This window comes from Streptopelia decaocto (assembly GCF_964273445.1).
Source record: "Streptopelia decaocto genome assembly, chromosome: 3".
NCBI lineage: Eukaryota > Metazoa > Chordata > Aves > Columbiformes > Columbidae > Streptopelia > Streptopelia decaocto.
In genome coordinates, this window is record NC_138656.1 from 46,805,495 (window position 1) to 46,824,312 (window position 18,818).

An 18,818-nucleotide genomic window follows, 5' to 3' on the forward strand; every position below is an offset into this window, starting at 1 on the left:
ACCCTCAAAAGCCACAGAATATAACAAGGAAGAAATATTTTGTTTTCTTATTATGGGTATAGGACTACCATTAATCTAGACATTTATTTGGGGAGCTTTGCTTTCTCCTGACATTCCTTGATTTCTGACCATAAACCATCTCAATCCACTGGTACTGCATCACAAGCAGTTCTGCCATTCTAGCTAACCTAAAATGTAAAATACCATCCCAAAATTTACTGAGCAGAATCCCTGTAATTAGAATAGAACAGAGCAGTTCACTTGGAAGGTACCTACAATAATCACCCACTCCAACTATGCTACAATTAAGCTACAACCTTCTGCCTGTTAAGAATCAGTTTTCTTTCCTGAGATACTTCTCAGTCATTTTATGCAGGCATTCAGTGCTGTCCTGAGAAACGCTGACATTCGTTAATGTCCCTGAAAGGAACTCGCTATTCGATGGAGTAACTTAAGGAGTTAAGTACTTCAACATAGGAAAATATTATGGTATCAGTACCAGGAGAACAGTTCCAGTCTCTATGATGCAAAATCAAGACAAGAGGAGTGAGCATACAGCAAACTGCTCCCTCTTGTGCGGTCCCCCAGAGCAGAACTCTTAATGAAATCAATGGACCTCTCCAAGGCGTTTGTAAAGGATCTGCCCATCTAGTTAAAGTATATCACTATTACTGTTTTTTAAGGGATGCCCTACTTGATAGTCAAACCAGGGATTGCAAGGTTTTGATTACAAAATTATGTAGCTCAGGTATTGATAGCAGCCTAGACATAAGATCCTGGCACTCAGAAGCAGCTGCTTTTACCAGCTCCTCAGGTCACTTTGCAGCTTATTGCAGCAAAACCACTACAAATTTTAAAACAACTCAGGCATTGTTACACTTCAGTGCAAGCACTGCTGTCAACACAATAAAACCATAGATCAAGTTCATATCTGACTATTTTCTGGGTTTTACTATATTTGATAAGCATGTGCATGTTTAGGGCACAGATTATGTCTACTTTATTACGAAATGCCTTTACCTTTATTGCTCCATGCAGCTGGGTTACAACAGAACTCCTCTGCAATTTCTGCTGCTGGCCATGAGCAGAGTAGAGCTGCAATACTTCACTAGTGCTTCTTCCAGCCAACCCTTGATACTGTTAAAAAAAAATAGTATACATGTATATATATACACATATATATAAAAGTGTATATATACACATATATATGTGTATGTATATAAAGTTCTTACATGTGAAAGAAATAGCAGGAAAAGACTATTTTTCAAGAACTCTCATTTTTTTGTTACAGGCTTTAAGCTGAGACTGATTCTATACAGTGTTCATGTGTTCTTTTACTCTGAGAATCTTCAAGACACCTTACTCAGATGCAATATTTACAAACATTCATGACAAAAATGTATGCAAGTAATTCAGGAGAAATAGTATCTCTAATCATGTGTGAAAAGTTAAGTATATATATAAGCAACAGCAGTACTCAAGCCTTATTGTTAAATAAGCTTAAGCTAGTTAAAACCTACATCTAATACGTTTTCCACCACCTGCACAGGTTCCCCGATTCCCCCATTTTCTCGACATGGACAATAAAAGCGAAATGGTCAATTCTACTGTCATTGCAGTCAGCCTCTCATCCATTCCACTATCAAGTTTATTGCAAACGCTGACTTGGCTTTGACATTTTCTCCATTAAAATAGTTTTAGCATTCATCAGAGTTGTTCATAGGACAGAACTTGAAAATTTGTGCTCACGCATGAGAAGCAAAAAACGGAGTACAAAACTTTTTATAGTCAGCTTTATTATAAACAGAAGTGAAACTGAACTACTCAGTAGTGCTCTCCAAATCAGACCCATTCTGGGAGACTTGGCTTCATGTATTGAAGACAGCGGGATCAGGACCTCAAGGACTGCGAACAAAAAAAAGGGCTGTGCGGGTAGACAAACAAACTTCCAAATATGCGAAAGCAAGTCTACAGAGAAAGCATCTGACTTCTTTTGTTCTATAGCAACCCTTACAATGTGCTGTAAGGATAATAATATAGCAGGCTGCAGAAAACAGTGGCAGTGCTGGTATTTGTGGTTGTCTTAAGGATATTAGCAAGGGAAGGTCTACAGCAAGAGATAACACTTTTATTAGACTGATGCGACCTGTAGATAAACATTTACACCGCAAATCCTAATTTATGGCTATCCTCATGTCTCCAAAGCTCCCGAACTCACTTCAGTCAAAACTAATCCAATTAGCTTTTACAAGTTAAGAACGAGACCTCTGTTAACCCTGGTCACTGTGACTAAGTTGTTGCAGCTCAATCATTCGGGCAGGTCCAGCAGCAGATCCGAAGGTTAGTGACCGATAGCAGAGGGCAGTTGCTTCTTTCACCATAACAGCTGCTGAAATATTGACAGATATGGTGCAACATTGCACAGCTTTAATATCATCTAATTAAAGCTACTATTCTTTTTAATAGATTCTAATTAAGGTAAAACTATTTCATGTCACTTCAGTTCTTGTTTTCAGGTTGTTGGGACAAATTAACCAAGGAGAAGTGAAAGTCTTTTAAGTGTATTTAAATAACCGCCTGAATAGAAATATCAGCACAAGGTTAATTGCGAAGTATTCCAACCAATTATTTGACGTTGTTTCTGACTGATGGTGGTAACACTGCCACACTCCTTAAGTGTCTGTAGGTGCTCGTATCTTTCAGCACATTTTGCAATAAAACAAAACAGTGCTGTATTTGGAAAACAAGGCTTCATTATCTAATACTCAACTACTTCCTACATCTGATGCACCTTACTAACTAAAATAATTTCTTGTGTTTGTGAGAGTAAAAACAAACAAACAAAAAACCAAACCCAAACCAAACAAAAATGCAAAACAAAACAAAAACCACCAACAGCTGAAATGCTTGACCTTAGGATTTTCGGTAAATACTATAAAACAGAACAAAAATAATAGAAACACTTTCTGAGAATCAATTACAGTATTCTTCTGTATACCTAGCAGAACTCGTTTCAGATGTACCATCTGCTTCCAGTCAGAAGCCCACTTTTATTCTCAGGTGTTAACAAACACAAAGGGAGGCCAAATGGCTTTCCTGAGCTAACCCAGCTATTTAATGTTTCAGCCCAGATTAGAAACTCTTGGCCAACAGTCTCTGTCACAATTAATATGGCTGGCTCTGGCCTGGCAGTGTAGATCAATATTCAAAATTCTCTAAATCTCTGAGATCCCACCTTTGAAGACCCCAAACGTTATCACAAGCTGCTCATTGTTTACGTAATGGTCTAGGAAAAACATATCCTTCTATAGAAGGAAACGAGGGCATCCAGTTGTCACTGTACCATCTGTGACCGACTTCTGCAACAGCGCAGCCTTTTCTAGACACGTGTAAGATCAGTGCTATGAAGACATGCCATAGGGCATCTCTGGTAAGTCTACTCATAACGAAACGTCTTTCTGTACTCTGAACAGTCCTTTTTAAAGGATCAACCTAGTTACATCCAAAAAGTATTCCTTCAAAATCTACCCTTGTCTTCTAGACAAGTAGAAAGCAATATTCCATTTTTAATGCTTGCAGAGTCATTCCCTCAGTTCACTTTTATAAATTTTAAACAGTGGCAATTATTTAAATGTGTGCCAGCTTCTAGTTACTTACTCAGCCTATTTTTACTGCTACCATTTATGATTTTAAAAAACCCCAAAACCCCCCACGAAACAACAAAGACACGCTGAGCCTTAACCCCTTCGTAGATTTCCCCAACAGGTAAAGAGGGCAAAACCTGAAAATAGGAAGGCAGATTTCAGTGTCTTTTTTTTTTTTTTTTTTTTTTTTTTCTGTTTTCAGAGTAATTATTTTTGGAAAAACAAACAGTAGTTACCTCTGCAAGTTTTAGGTGCAGAGCAGCATTTTCGGTTTCCAGGACAACAATTCTTTCTTCTTTGGTCTAAGGAAGAAAACCCTCAACGTTAAAAACTAAATAAATATGAGGCTACTGGATGTTATTCCTTTAGGCAGTTTTCGTTATTACATTCCTCTGTTCCTCTGCTTTCTGAAGCCAAAGGACTACCTACCCTCAATCTCGTCAGCACAGTAATGTTTGTATACAAACTCTTAATATTCCTTTATTCCCTCTACCTTCTGTCATTTTTTCTGCTTGTGCAGCAATGCATGCATACAAAATTTTAGCTGCTTTTACTTTACAAAATCACCTCCTGGCATTTTCCAGACCTTTGGTCCTTCGAGAAGTGCTATTTATATTTATATTTATATTTATTTATTATATTTTTAAATATTATTTTATATTTATATATTTTTATATATTTACTGATTTTTAAGTAACCATACGGGTTTCCACTGCCCAGGCTGCTGTCAGGGCTCCCAAGGCAGCCGGACGCGCCCCCCGCCCCGTAACCGGGCTGGGAAGGCCGATCACAACCCTGGAACCCCATTTCTAACGCAGCCGCAGGCGGGGCAGCCTCTCCGTCCCCCGTCCCGGCCTGCCCGGCCCCCACAGGCCGCTGGGTTTACGATTCTCGCCCAAATTTTAAGCCTAGAAAGAGACTTTCAACAGAAAGGGGCGGGGCCGGCGGGCCGAGGCGCTGTCCGTCACACTTGCCCCGCCCCCCAGGCCCCACCTTTCCCCTCCTCCCACCCCGCCATCGCGGGTCGGGGTGGCCCGGCTCTTTCCCCAACGCCCGCGTCCCCTCCTCTCCCCGCCCGCCGCCGGGCTCACTCGCAACCGCTGCTCCAGCTGCCGGAGGCGCTGGGCCCACACGGAGCCCAGGTCGACCCCGCTCCGCGGTCGCATCCTCCTCTCCCCGCTGCCGCGCCGGGTCAGACGGAGGACTCCCTGGGCCCTCCCGGGATTGAAATTGGCCAATGAGAAACGCAGCTGGGGCGTCCAGCCGGCTGCCATGGTGACAAGACCCGCCTGCGCTTCCATTGGCTGGGCGAGCGCCTCGTGCGCTCTAACCACCAATCCCCTCGCAGTGAGGGGGCGGAGGACCCGCCCCAGTCGCCCCACAGCGCGTCAGGCTGAGCCGTTAATGAGCTCGCTATAAATACGGCCTGAGGTGTCCCGCCGTCTGCAGCGGCGCGGGGTGAGTGACCTCAGAGGCCGAGGGCAAGGATTAGCGAGGGGAAGCGCCGGGACAGAGGGCAGCCTGGACCTCCCAAGGCCGGTGTAGGGCGACTGGAAGATTTCTCCTCAAAGCACCCATTCCTCGGGCCAGGGGGACAAGCCCCACATTAAGGTTCAGAAGCCACAACAAAGGGCAAGGACAGAGGCCAGAGCTCCTCTGTTGGCTACAAGATTTCCCCCCTGAGCTGCTGGTGATGTGTGCTATGGGCTAAGGCTGCAAAGGCCACAAAGAAGATTAAGGGATAGGAACATCTGTTGTACAGAGCATGCTGGGGGTTGTTCTGCCTGGAGGAAAGCAAGCTGAGCAGTGTCTGATCACTGTACATAAATGCCTGCTGGGAGAGTATAAAAGCAACAGAGCCAGACTGTTGTGCCCAGTGACAAGAGAAGAGGCAGTAGGCGCACAGTGAGACACATAAAACTCCATCTGAACCTAACATACTTTTTTTTTTTTTTTTAATGCGAGTGTAGTCAAACACTGGTGCAAGTTGCCCAGGGAGGCTGTGGAGTTTCCATCCTTGGAGATTCTCAAAGCTCAACTAGACACAGTCCTGGCAACTGGCTGTACCTGACCTTGCTTTGACCTGGACTATATGGTACACAGAGCTCCCTTCCAGTCACAATTATATCATAACTCTGGGAACAAAGCCAGTGTCTAGAGCTGGTCTTGGGACATGGACAAAGCCTGCAGGTCCAGCTGGTGTAGGAGTCCTGAGAGGCTGCTCAAGACAGGAGCTATTCAGTCAGGCTATGGCTAGGGGTCTCCAACTAAGGTTTCTGAAGCCAATATCTGGCATATGTTAGTAATACTATTTTGTGTCTACTGTACTGCACTGAAAGATTAATATTGTCTTGAAAGCAGTCAGAATACTCTTTGGCTATTTAATGTGAAAGCATGCCAGTTACAATCACGTCAGTTTCTTAGAAGTGGGAAATAACACTATTTTTGCATTAGTTTTGGTGTGGTGTTTTTTTGGTGTGTTTTTTTGTGTGTGTGTGATTTTTGTTTGTTTGTTTGTTTGTTGAACCAAAGCCAACACCATAATTACAGAGGAAACCAGTTCTACAAAACAGCAAACTCAAGTTACTGTCTTCTGAACATGGCAAATGTGCGATCATACATGCAGTAGAAAATCCAAAGGCACACCGCAGTGAATCTCTCCACGTGCGGCACAAAGGGATAGCGACCCTTTACAGAGGAGCCCAGATGCAGCTCATCTCTCACAGACCGAACCAAACATCCCTGTGCAGCTCTGTCAACTGTCTTCTGTGATACTGCACCATCCTCCCACTAACTGTAGCCTCAGTTTAAAAACCAAGAAATAAAAACAAACAAACAAAACACCACACCCCCAAACAAACAAAAAAAGCCCAAATACCGGCTGGGGGAAAAAAAAAAAAAAAAGAAAAAAAAAGAAAAAAAAAGAAAAAAAGAAAAAAAAAGAAAAAAAAAAAAGAAAAAAAAAGAAAAAAAAAGAAAAAAAGAAAAAAGAAGATTTCCAAAGTACTGCAGTACTGAGGATGTTACCAGATGTTGGCACTAAGTAAGGCAGACAGGATTTTATCAACATCAGCTATTTTGGGGGGAATATTTTAGTAGCTTGGAGGATGCGACTCACAATTCTTGACACTGAGCTGTGATTTTTGTAAGTAATGCTTATTCTGCAGCAGCAATCAAGTCAGAACAATGCTATTTTCCAACATAACTCAGCTTCATCGCAGGACCATCTCTGAAGTGTAATGGTTGATCTCTCCCCTACTGTGAGTTTTACCCACTATGAATGAGATTAAGAATCTGGTTTCCATAGGCCGTAACAGACTTAGTTTACTGTCACTGTGACTTTGAACTAGTGACCTAAAAGTGAGTATCTCAGGGCTACTCTTACATAGTCATTTCTCTGTGTGCACCTGAAAGTTGAACAATACTGAAAGCTCAATCCCATCTGTATTTAAAAAAAAAAATCATCACAATATGACTGTGACTCACCATAAGAGCAGCAATTCTTTTTTTGGGAAACTTCCTTCTCTTTCCAAAGCTCAGGAGAAGTTGTTTGATGGACAGGGAACAAAACAGTCTGTCAATGTGACCTAGGCAAGAAACAAACAAAAAATCCAGCTGTTTTCTGGAAATGCTGCAAGGCTGTATTCCCACACACTTTTCTACACTGCTTTGAAGAATCTTGTTGGTGTTTTTGGTGGTGGTAGGTTTTTTTGTTTTTGTTTGTTGTTGTTTTGTCTGTTTTTTTTCCAAACTCCTGCCAACTTGGTCCTGTCCTCCCCCTGCAAATGCAGAGCCCTGCCTTATTAGAGATCCTTCTGGGGAACCAGAAGGCCAGAAATGTAATGAAATTGCCTAAATCTGCATTTTTCTATATTAAATTTAGCAGCAGTGAAATACCATAGTGGAATATACATCTTAAGATGCTACTAAGTAAACATTGTCCTGAATCCTCCTGACGCATTTCACAGCAACCCCAGTCAGGGAACCAACAAGACTAATGAGGTCCCAGTTTCAGCATTCCGATACGAGTTGTCCATCACAGCATTCCCAAACACAGTTACTAAAAACAAAATGGGCAGAAAAGGACTTGGGAAGGACTCCAGGAGAGAAGGTTGCTGTGCCTCTTGTGCTTGTAGGGGTTCTTCGCTCTTGCTTAGATTGAAGAAATACCGTACAGAAGGACAACAGATTGATTCCTTTGCCTTCTAGACTACACATTCTATATTCAAAATTTAAACTTCTTTTTCTTGAGTCTGTTCTCCCAGTCAAAAGCTACAGCCTCCAAACATGGATAAAAGATTCCACTGAGCCATGCCTTGATGTCCTGGCAGTTTTGCCCTTGTAACACACTACACAGTACTTCTGGCTTTCTGTGGTCCCTTTAGCTCTTCCCTGCTGTCACACACACCCCTCTCATACTGAAATCTGGAATGCCCTCAATAGTGATTTTGAAAATTCCAGAGTGTAGACTTCACAACTCCGGAGATGGAGATACCCAACTGGGAAGAGATGTGGGTGGCTCTCCATCCTGGCTGCAGCAGAAGGCACCTACAGCACTTCCCTGGGGTCTGGCTCCCTGCCCAAGCAGAGCCTGAACTGCCATCTCCCATCAATAGTCAAGTCCTCTGACCTTACCGATCCAATAATAGAAGAGAGGTACCACCATTTCCAAGTCCCTTAACTCAACCTTCATTCAAAACTACACACTGAATTTGAGTCCGCACCCTCAAACTTCCAGGTCAGCCAAATGGATTTTCTTCAGAGATCAGAAAAAAAAAGTTATCCTGTCTTCGTGTTCAAAATAAAGAGATCAAAATGACTTTTTAACCACAACAATCACATTGGAGACTCTGGTTTAATAGTATATATTTACTTGCCTGAAAGAAGTTGCATTCCAGGTTCCTCTTCACTGTTAGAAATACAACTTTGCACTTGAGGAGGACACAAATACTGTATGACCTACTGCCTGACTGACCCCACCAATACTTACTGTTTCGTAAGTCAGTGGTTAAGCTGTAGAAATAACTTTTTTCAAGTCACTGCTACAAATATTGAACAACATTAGCCTAAGAAATTTTCCTCCCTGATCAGTGAAAAATCAGCCTCCTTTGTTGATTCTCCATGTAAAATTAATTTGAGGCTTTAATCTATCCATTATGAGATATGCTGACTTTGCTTGTAAACATATTTTAAAAGGACAGGTAAGGCAAAACGTATTAACAAGAGCCCCTTAGGTTTACAATAACCCTGTTGTGAATGCAGAACCAATTAACAAAGAGTACAAAAAAAACATTTAATGCAAAGTTAAATACAATACAAACTTTATTAAAAATAGGTTGCAAGTGAAATACAGTAGAAATGGGAAACTACAGCAGTTTTGATGTTTTTCATAATAATGCACAGACAAATATGAAAAGCACTTTTACACATATTCACACTTGACCTGAATGCCCAATGGCGGCCAAATCCACTCGACTGAAGGTTATAGGTATTTTTTTGCTAAGCCTTTTTCGGATTCTAGCAGCAACAGTAATTCAGCCACAGCATAAGTTTTTTTCCTTAAGAAAAATTTGTCACTGTAAGGCTGCTAGTGTTCTCAAGATAAATTGGGAGAGGCTTGCTTTTCCTGATTAACAGACATAGCAAGCATGCAGATCCTTCATTAACACTTTGAAACAGTTTAATCTTCTACTTCATATTTAACAGGTGAAACGGTAAAAGCACACTTTCAAATAAGAAACCTGGAATACGTAAAAAATATTTACACTCCAATTTTCATTAACTTGCATTTATTTATCATACAACTCTTATTAAAAGTGATTTCTTTCCTAAGGCAGTGAAAGTCTACCCCTTTGTATTTGGAAGTGTGCACAATTCCCTAAATATATATTTATAAGAGAACAATATGATACAGGAAAAAAAAATCATCTAAAGCCAGTAAAGGGCTTTGTCAAATAGAAAATTTGTTTGGAATCACAATATATATTGTCTTAACATCACACAATGAGAAAAACTCTGATGAGGTCCTTATTCCCAACATCATCAGCCACATAGGCATAGCTGAAGAAATAGCGGGAGGAAAAAGATTAACAATTTAAAATTAAATAAGGCTATTACAGTGTGAAAAATAGCTTGAACTGCCAAAGAAGATTTTCATACAACAGTAACAGGATGTCAGCAAAGCCAGCTAGACTGAAGAAGAGCTCGCTGGCCCCACGTCCTCCACCTGAGCAGAGAGGGTTCCTCATCAGCACACCAGCCCCATTAACACCTCACTGACATCCCCACTCCCAGTCAGCTGTTTTGTATCTGATGCTTCACACTTCAGTCTTTAGAAAGACTATATGCCAGTTCACTGCTCCATGGAAAAAAAAAAGATATTGCTGAACTGGTAATAGTAGACTTACCAATACTGTTCCATGCCTAAGAACTCCTAATCGACCTTTCTCAGAAAACATATGTATCTGTTCTGCTGACCTTGGAACTGGAATCATTACTCCTCATCTTTAACACTTTACTAACATTTTGGTCCTAACTGATGAAGGGCCACTAGTGTAGCCTACTATCTATTGCTTACATAATTTGTAATAAAACAACTATCAAAAAGTTGTATCTTCACATTTCTGCAAGTCTGAAGCACACGCAGTGGGGATGCATAAGCATCCAGACTTTTCCATAACTACAGATAAATTCTTATGCAACCATTTTAGACCCAACAAATATGTAGGACTAGAAATGCTTTTATTCCGAGCTTCCACCTACAAAATGTGTGTTATTCCAGTACTAAGTAATGGCAAGACCTGTATTGATATGCTGATCAATGTATGAACACCATACAGTATGTCAAACTTGCCTCTGAAGTCTTCTTTAAGGTGGCCCAGATATTGGCTTCTTATCAAGCAATGTAAAATACTGATTTCTAGTGCACAGTTTAGTTTAGGCAGTTCAAGCTACTCTCACTCTCTCTGCTCAGCAGCTAAAACAAAAGTGTGTCTGTAAAACACCAGGAAACAGAACTTATCTTTGACAAGTGCTACTTGGTCTGGTGCACAAGAACTTAAACCCCAAAACAGAAAGAAAAAAAAAGTTACCTTCACGTGACTCGTATCTTTAAAATTTTACAGTGCTTTCATTGAATAAACCACAAGCTCCTGGCAAAGTAATCAGTTTTCTTGCTTTTGCAACATCTCTAAATCTTAATTAACAGTCTTAGATATAGAGGAATCAAAGTCACTCCTTTCAGAAAACATTCATTTTCTGTTCATTAGTAGTGTTCCCACCATCTCAATCCCTCAATTCAGAGATCTTCAGTTACATCTGATAAGGTGCTTTAATCTTATTTTGTGTTCAACTCATTTTCCAGTTCCATTAATTTTCTAGAAGCTTTTACTTTATTGGATACATCCTGACCCTGTGAGAAAAGTCGCTGGCGTTCCCTGAACGTCAAGTTTTCTGGTGCTCCAGGTAAATCTGTATCTTGACTGGAAAAGGAGAAAAAAGTCTATGTTATAATTCTTATCTTCAGTATCCTTAAATATAGTCATTCTTAGTGACATGTACTGACTGGTAGCTTTTTTGACTACAGTAAATGATGCCACACATACCTTTAATTTTGACATTGTGCTATCGCTTAGACAAATTAGCGGCTCACAAGCCATCTCTGGCACATGAACATGAATGAAACTGCTTGCCAGTTTTCAAAGCAAAGCATGGGTGTAAAGTATGGCTCTATTCGCACAGCATTGCTGTGATGGCTAAATCAGCGAGCCTTCCTATCCTGGCACGTTTCTAGTAGTTTTCACTGGAATCCAAAGCTTGTATGTCTTGACCGACAAAGCTGCTAGCACTGATGTGTGCTGCAGTGGCTGCAACACCTCTGGATTTTATTCTATACTGGCAAAGCTTCCAAGAGCAATTGTTACCTAAGCTCTTGCACTCATGTCTTACCCTTGTAACAAACAGGTTTTTGTCTTAGGTGTTTCTGACCACCGCAGTGAACACATCAAATCATTCTTAGTTGTAGCTGTAACAATACTTTACATATGTGATTAACTCTTATGTAATAAAGCTTTAATCAAAATACATTCCAGCTTCTTGATCAGAAGAGGTTTCACTTTTAGCTCCAAGAGGTCTCTGCTATGCACACTCCACTGGAACATTAACTACACTCTAAAATGCATCTTCGGTACACTACCCAGTGAAGCTGGTCACTCACATGTAAGAAACAGCCCACATTATTTATTGTTAGCACAGACTGGGTAAGAATCCCACTGCAGAGGTACTGTTCAGATTTATAAATACACCCCAAACACTTGAAATTGTTCATTTACAATTACTGAGTTTACTCACTTGTAGCACTAAATTTGCTGCTGTGAAGTAGTACTTCAGATCACCTAAAGACTTGTGGAGAATTTATTTTTATTTAATAGTAACCCAAGATACTCCAGAGCCACCTGCAGAATTCTTGAATAGCCCACAGAGGATACAACAAAACCAGAGGACATTGCAAAAGTTAGCCAAGTCAGGTGTATAAAAGTTAATGGACTTCTGTATGTCACCTTTTAGATCTTTTGTCTCTTGGATCCCGATAAACTTCATGGGCCCCAACAGCTGCTCCTGTAGTTCCAGTGTATGAATTTATTCCTTATGCAAAAGAAAAAGTAAGTTGAAGGACTACAGTTAAAACACAGAAGTTTTACATTGTATTTTTTTAAAAAGGTGCAGTGCTTCTTTCAAGAAATAAATTTAAACTAGAATCGGAAACAAATTTAGAGGATCATCTGATATCTAGAATATTTAAAACCAGTACTACAAAATTCCACCCCTCCTCAAAACAGCTGTAAATTTTTACTCCTAATTTTGAGTCAGAACACATTTTGTTTAGATTTTACGGCACATATCAAATCATGGTCTTTATGTTACTATTGCTTACTGTAAGACAGACATGAGAAGGTGTTCACAAAGATTGATGGAAAAAGCAACACGCTTCATTACCCTGTAACAAGCTTCACAGGAAATAAGTTAGCTGCAGCTGCTCTCTTTATGAGGCTGAAGTAAGCTAAGATTAGTATATGCCATCTTTGCAACTCAGCAGAGTCAGAATTTTTGTCTCTGTTTAGTCTGATTACTGTATTATAAACTGTATTATTGGATACAAATTTAAATTTCAAGCAAGTACCTTATAGCACTGCACCTTTAGTTTAAGCTGATACAACACACAGGTTTTACACATTATATTAATTATTTCTAAAGGCCACAAGACAAAACATTTTCTTTGCAATCAAGAAGTTTAATAATTTAATCTATAATTAAGACCGTATTATATTAATAACTGTCAGGAAAAGAGTGAAAATAAGTGTCAGCACAATATTCAGATTTGTTTTCAGACAGTTCTGGTCTCCATATTGCATGTGTTATGTCTTGTGAACCTTCTTCGGTACAGAAGGAAATGTTTGCTTCTTCCACTGGTATATGTAACATCTCATAAATATTCAATAAAAGAGACACATGATGCTGGAACACACAAGAAAATTTAATTAGTGTATTGTAGGCTATTTTTTTTCCACCAGAAACTTGTAGCAGACCAAATCATGCCAGCTATGCCAGGCATATAACAAGACTCTTTTTGTTCCTTTCAGACACGAGTCTTACACACATACAAGTGCCACATTCCCTATGCTGAAAAGTCTGGACCCACATGCTGTGGTTCACACTTCCACCTGCTTTAGGACAGTAGTTTTGATTTGGATGTTGGCTTTTTCCTTGGTTACTTGACAGACCCAGTGGTCTTAAGAGACCCAGTGGAAGAAGGTACGAGAGCACAATTTGCAGAAGCGTGGTTTACTAGAGTTAACATTAAGAACAGAAAAGAGCTGTAAAGGACAGTAATGTCACAGAGTCAGCGAGATGGAAGATGGTAAACTGCACAGTGAATTCTGCATTTTGTGCAAACGGCTTTGTACGTTACGCAGGCAGTCTTCATAGAAGCTTGAGCAATCAGGTGAAGTTAACCTGTTCTCATGGCTATTTTAAAATTATGAAATAAGAGTATTCAGAATTAGTTGTATGGTTTATGAATTAGGTTATTAAAGGCGAAGCATCATAGTACAATATTCCTTAATTGTTACCAAACCCTAACCAAAACTTCGTAGGTTGTCCTTCTGATTGTTGACCAGGAAAAACAAACGCGCACATGCAAAAAATACCACCGAACATTTCACTTTCCTGAGATTCATTTTTCCATTAAAATCAACAGAAAGCAGGACTGGGAAATGCAATTATCTATGAAATGGCATTCTGGGTTGTGGATGATGGGAGGCAGGAAGAGCGGTGGTGACAACTACTGACCGACAGTTCTACAGTTACTTAATTTGTTACACATACAGCCTCCAAAGTGCCAAACAAGGAAGGGCAGCAAAGGCCTTTGGAAGCTACATGTGTGATGGAAGGCACATTTTACATTCTACTACAGTCAGTTTCAAAGAAGAGTTTCCGGATCAGAAAGCCCTTTGAAGGAACAAAACTTCAGTACAGACATAGAGTACAAAAGTTTCATATCAGAAGCCTGCTGTTTCACAATATTCTTAAGAGCAAGGTGACAACATAGTCATAGGGCTTAAAGAGAATAATTTCTACATATTTCCTGTCTTTAACCTTACTTTAACTCATTAATTCTGTGTCATACAAGATGCTCAAATCTACTGTCCTTCTGACAGAAAACCACGATTTGGGTTCCCTGGTTGTGGGTGTATCAGTGGGCTCACGTGTTGTAGGTAGGCATAATGGAATTATTTGCACTGTAACCGAAGCCCAGAGGAGGTAAGCATATAGTGTGTCTATTTATACTCCAGTATGATGTCAACACACTGAAAAGCTAAAACCTTCCTGCACTTTCCTTTAAGATCTGGAACCTCTGACAGAGCCAGACAGGAGTGACAGACGGGCTTCCAAGATCCACAGGGACTACCACATCACAAGATCTCAGAGACAACACCAGTGCAAATAGAGAGTGTTTTTTTTTGTTTTGTTGTTGTTGTTTTTGTTGTTTGTTTGTTTTTAACCTCCTTTAAATGAGTATCAGCGTGAACACTTTTTATGCAATTTGGGTGCTGTACAGACCCCAAACAGTGAAACTGCTGAGCATCAACTCTGTCATTTGGACAGTAATTATAACTGAGCTAAACTACCATCTCTTCAGCTATATTAAGATACATAATGCTTTGCGGAGCTGCTCTTTAGCACTTGAAACAGTCCAACCATAGCAGTAAGCTAATGTGCCCTGCAAAGGAAAGGATGCTTTGCTGGAAAACAATGACTTGAGCCTCAGTTGAAAAGGATGCAGAGAGGAAGCTCAGAGTATCATGTACCCGTATCACCTCATACGTATCCTACATCAGATTCATACGCTGCTGCAGCTGGATTAGCAGTGCTTCTGATAGCTGGAACCTATTCTGAGGCTCATACGCTCCCTATGACCAGGGCACACCACACTTCTGGTTAAAGAAAGTAATTTTCATAATATGTTAGGTGGCCAAAAAGGTTATCGGGGATATACCATAGTGTAGGCTTCCATATGTGTCACTGAGACTTGAATCCAGTAAACAAGTTAGCCATATGGCTAGAAGCCAGCATAAACACTTGCCCTTGCTATTTCAGGTGACTTACTACCCCTTTGCATTGTAAAAGGATGATCTGATATGTGCGAGTTGGTTGTCAGGCACTTGTGGACTTCCAGCACAAGTAGAAAGAATGAGCTAAGGGAACATGATGGCCATCATTCCCTTCAGAAGAATACAGAAGTAGGGGAAGTGCTGGCAGATGCTGCTATTTAAAGACAAAAACTTATGTCAATAAACTGCATTTATGAGAGTGAGATTTACACAAACGTACTCAAAGAGTAACATTATTAAGATGCCTTCCATATGCCAGCAGTTAAAAAAAATTCAGCATGGAATTTTGGACTGAATTAGCTTTGAATTCACGAGTATAGCTAAGCTAGTACTCTGCAGATAAAATAAGGTGCTGAAGTTGCTAGCAGCTAGAGCTCAACCTGAAGTTAAACTCTATTACGGTTGTCCATTTGGAGTTACAAAAGAAACAAGATGAGAAGACAAAGAAATACAGGGGTTTAGAAGCAGGGGGGATGAACTGTAAGGCAAAACCCACTAAGATGAAATTTAGATTTTTTTTTTTCTCTCTGCAAGAAAACTGCACTATACAAACCAGAAGGAATGGTGCCCGACACATGAAACTAACTGCATGTTCTGTATGTCCGTTGGTGCTTGTATACTTCAGAACTACATCTACAAAGGTAATTTTTAAAGCCATTTGCACACACTATTAAAAGAGAACCCTGGTACCAATAAAGGAAACAGAAGATAAGCTCTGTCCACGAACCCATTAGGAAAGGCTTCCTGTGTTCAAGAAAGGTGCACTTCCAGATGCCCTGAGTAACCAGTGGTCAGTCATACAAAACAAATCACTGAAAGATACAGAGTGAAAGCCAAAACCAACAGTACTTTGAATTGGTTGAGTAACAGTTAAAATAATTTCTGATTCATTGTGTGAAAGATGGAATTTTTGCTTTTGAAGAGTTTGGGTAAGGAACAAGGAAATTTGAGAGATCAAAACAATTAAAAATTGGAGGATTCATATTAATATCAGGATTTAAGTTAGATCACCAGAGTGAAAATAGTGATTAAGTGGGAAAAGAATAAATCACAAAGTGAGTGATTCAATCTACAGCACCAGAGTTGAAAACATAAGGATAGTTCTGTAGAGACGATTGATTTCATGGTGTCTACCTTTAGAGCTGCTGGCAGGGATGAAACTCGGTTTGTTTGGTGGGGGCGGGGGCTGGCTTTTTTTGGCAGTAGTACTGTTGGCATTGACTGGAGATGACTGGAATGAGTTGGAAAGAAAGAGGCCATCTGAAACTGGGCGAGGCTGGCGGGAGGGCTGCTGTGGCTTAAGGGTGGCAGGAGGAAAGTCACCATAAGATTTTCTTGTGCTGGAGTACTTATCCTGACCTGCTAGATTGGAATCCTCCTCCTCCTCATCATCATCATTGTATGCAACAAACTTGGCAGTATAAATCGTGTCAGGGGAGAGGACCTGTGTTTTGAGGTAAGAGGTGTTTCGCTGAGGTGGGGGAGGAGGAGCGTTAGATGAAGGGGTTGGGGATGGGAGTTCATATTCCCGTGGAAGTGGAGGTCTGTACAGACCAGGCTCGTCAGGTTCCAGTAATCTTCGTTCTGCTTCATCGTGCTGCCTGCGCCTTTCAGCCTCTAAGCGACTGTAATACTCCTCTTCCTGCCGCCGCTGCAAGCCCAGAGGAAACAGAGACACAGCGGTCAGAAACACACGGCAAACTAAGATATTTAAGTTTTCCATCACTGAGCTACAAACATTGGGTTTTTTTTTGGTCTCCTTTTCTGGCAATAAGCTGAGCAGCTATAAGGCCTCACACAAAGAATATTTACTACTATGAAAAAAATGGCAGCTGTCCTGTGACACAGCATTGCTGTTATTTCCAGGTTTACCACTGCCTCTGGTAGCTGAGGCAGCTGCCTAGACAACTAAGGGCGATTCCAGCATTTATTACTCCAAATATAACTACAGTTAATAAAGGGTAGATTCATTAAAGCTGTAAAGAATCTGTGGGAGAGGGAAATAACTAAAATTAAGTACCACTTAAAAAAAGGAACTTTGTAATTTTGCTGCATACAGTGTAAATTAATCAACAGCACCTTGGAATAGATGTATCCTAACAAAGCTCCTATTATAAATACCATGAAAACTACTTTTCACACAGAAATCAAATTACCAAGAACTTCAGTAATACAGACATCAAATACCTTTTAAAAAAATTTCTAAAAAAACAAATTTTAAAAAAGTCTATGCTAATGACATTTATATGATGCTTTTGACCATTTAAAAGGCCATGAAACATCATCTATGTATTTTTCTAGTTTAAGACATTTTTTACCGTTTTAAACTAAATAGCATTTAATTCTGTTCAGCTCTTGTCTAAGCCACATTGTAAAGTGACACAAGGGTCTATTCAGTAGCTTAATAACAAATTAAAATGTATATTTGGAAACTGTATGTCACAAAAAACCTTTTGCCTAAGCATAGTAAGACTTCTGCTGGGAATACATGACATTTTGAACAACCATCCTTTCTGATTTTAATCCATGTGTTTTAAAAAAGTCCACCTTATCTGCTCAGCACTGTGAGTCAACCATCCTAAAAAAAAAATATTCTGATCTTGTTCATCTAAAGCAAAGACAGGAAACTCGTCTCCTTGTACTACTCTCTAAAACCACTCAGATGGTGCTGAGTTCTGAGTTGGTAGATGTACAAGTGTCTCAGTCAAGATCTGCCAGTGAAAACCTCTCCAGTGTGTGACCCAAAAGTCATTTGGCTGCATCATTGTCAGAAATTAATATATATGTAACCATATATATAAAATATATATATTTGACAATCTTACAAGAGGAAATTTCTCTCAACATTAAGAACTAGCCCTTTTCCTTCATTCTGAAGTCAGTGCTACTAACAGGCAAGTCTTCTATCTGAACAAAAGTATCTGTTCTTCCTCTGGGAAGAAAAGGGCCTTAACAAACATGCTAAGAGTCAAATGAGGTGCTTTGTCTTCCAATTTTGAACAATAAAACTGCTCAAATTCATATATAATATTCTGAAGCAACTTAGGAGCCTGAATGTTTGGAATCTGACCTCACAGTGATTTATCTGCTGAAGTTATTTACTTCCTTTCTAGAAAACAATTCCTTTTCCTCCAATAGTCCAAACATAAAATGCAATGATATACAGTGGCATGGAGATGAGTATATTCCATATTTCTTTCTGTATCTGTATAGAACACTTACTGCAAAAATATTTAAGTGCCACTTCTGAGACACAGCAAAACCCAACACCAGTAACTCAGCCATTATAATAAAGATGGTCAGCAAGTCACATTGGGGGCTGCAGAAAGCCAGGAGTTAACCAATTTCTGCCATGACTTTCAGAAAAGTCTCTGAAGGCAAGTCCTTGCCACTGCCAAATACCTTCGACCAGTAAAACTACAGTACAATTTATGCAATACTGGTGAACTCTGGGCACCACAAATGGGTTATTTGTTTAATTTGTGTTTTATACACTGAAGGCTTG

The 18,818-nt window shown here is 40.0% G+C and overlaps 2 protein-coding genes across 14 annotated transcripts in view; both read right to left on the reverse strand.

The window, feature by feature from the left end:
• Window positions 1-7,254, reverse strand: part of KIF25 (kinesin family member 25) — a 42,072-nt gene extending 34,818 nt beyond the window's left edge. For 2 of the 4 annotated variants that reach the window (XM_082049298.1, XM_082049295.1), the window contains exons 1-3: window positions 4,736-4,859; window positions 3,881-3,946; window positions 1,021-1,137 (exon numbers count right to left, since the gene is read on the reverse strand). In XM_082049298.1, coding sequence (XP_081905424.1) covers window positions 1,021-1,137; window positions 3,881-3,946; window positions 4,736-4,810 — 258 coding nt within the window. In that variant the 5' untranslated portion in view covers window positions 4,811-4,859. Of the gene's footprint in view, window positions 1-1,020; window positions 1,138-3,880; window positions 3,947-4,347; window positions 4,364-4,416; window positions 4,492-4,735; window positions 4,860-7,130 lie in introns of those variants that run through there. The other 2 variants (XM_082049296.1, XM_082049297.1) reach the window with 2 other exon arrangements.
• A 1,694-nt stretch (window positions 7,255-8,948) lies between these two features.
• AFDN (afadin, adherens junction formation factor) overlaps window positions 8,949-18,818 on the reverse strand; it is a 129,849-nt gene continuing 119,979 nt past the window's right edge. For 4 of the 10 annotated variants that reach the window (XM_082049159.1, XM_082049160.1, XM_082049161.1 and 1 more), the window contains 3 exons: window positions 16,448-16,964; window positions 12,203-12,287; window positions 8,949-11,125 (listed from right to left, as the gene is read on the reverse strand). In XM_082049159.1, coding sequence (XP_081905285.1) covers window positions 10,981-11,125; window positions 12,203-12,287; window positions 16,448-16,964 — 747 coding nt within the window. In that variant the 3' untranslated portion in view covers window positions 8,949-10,980. The remainder of the gene's footprint in view (window positions 11,126-12,202; window positions 12,288-16,447; window positions 16,965-18,818) is intronic. The other 6 variants (XM_082049157.1, XM_082049163.1, XM_082049162.1 and 3 more) reach the window with 2 other exon arrangements.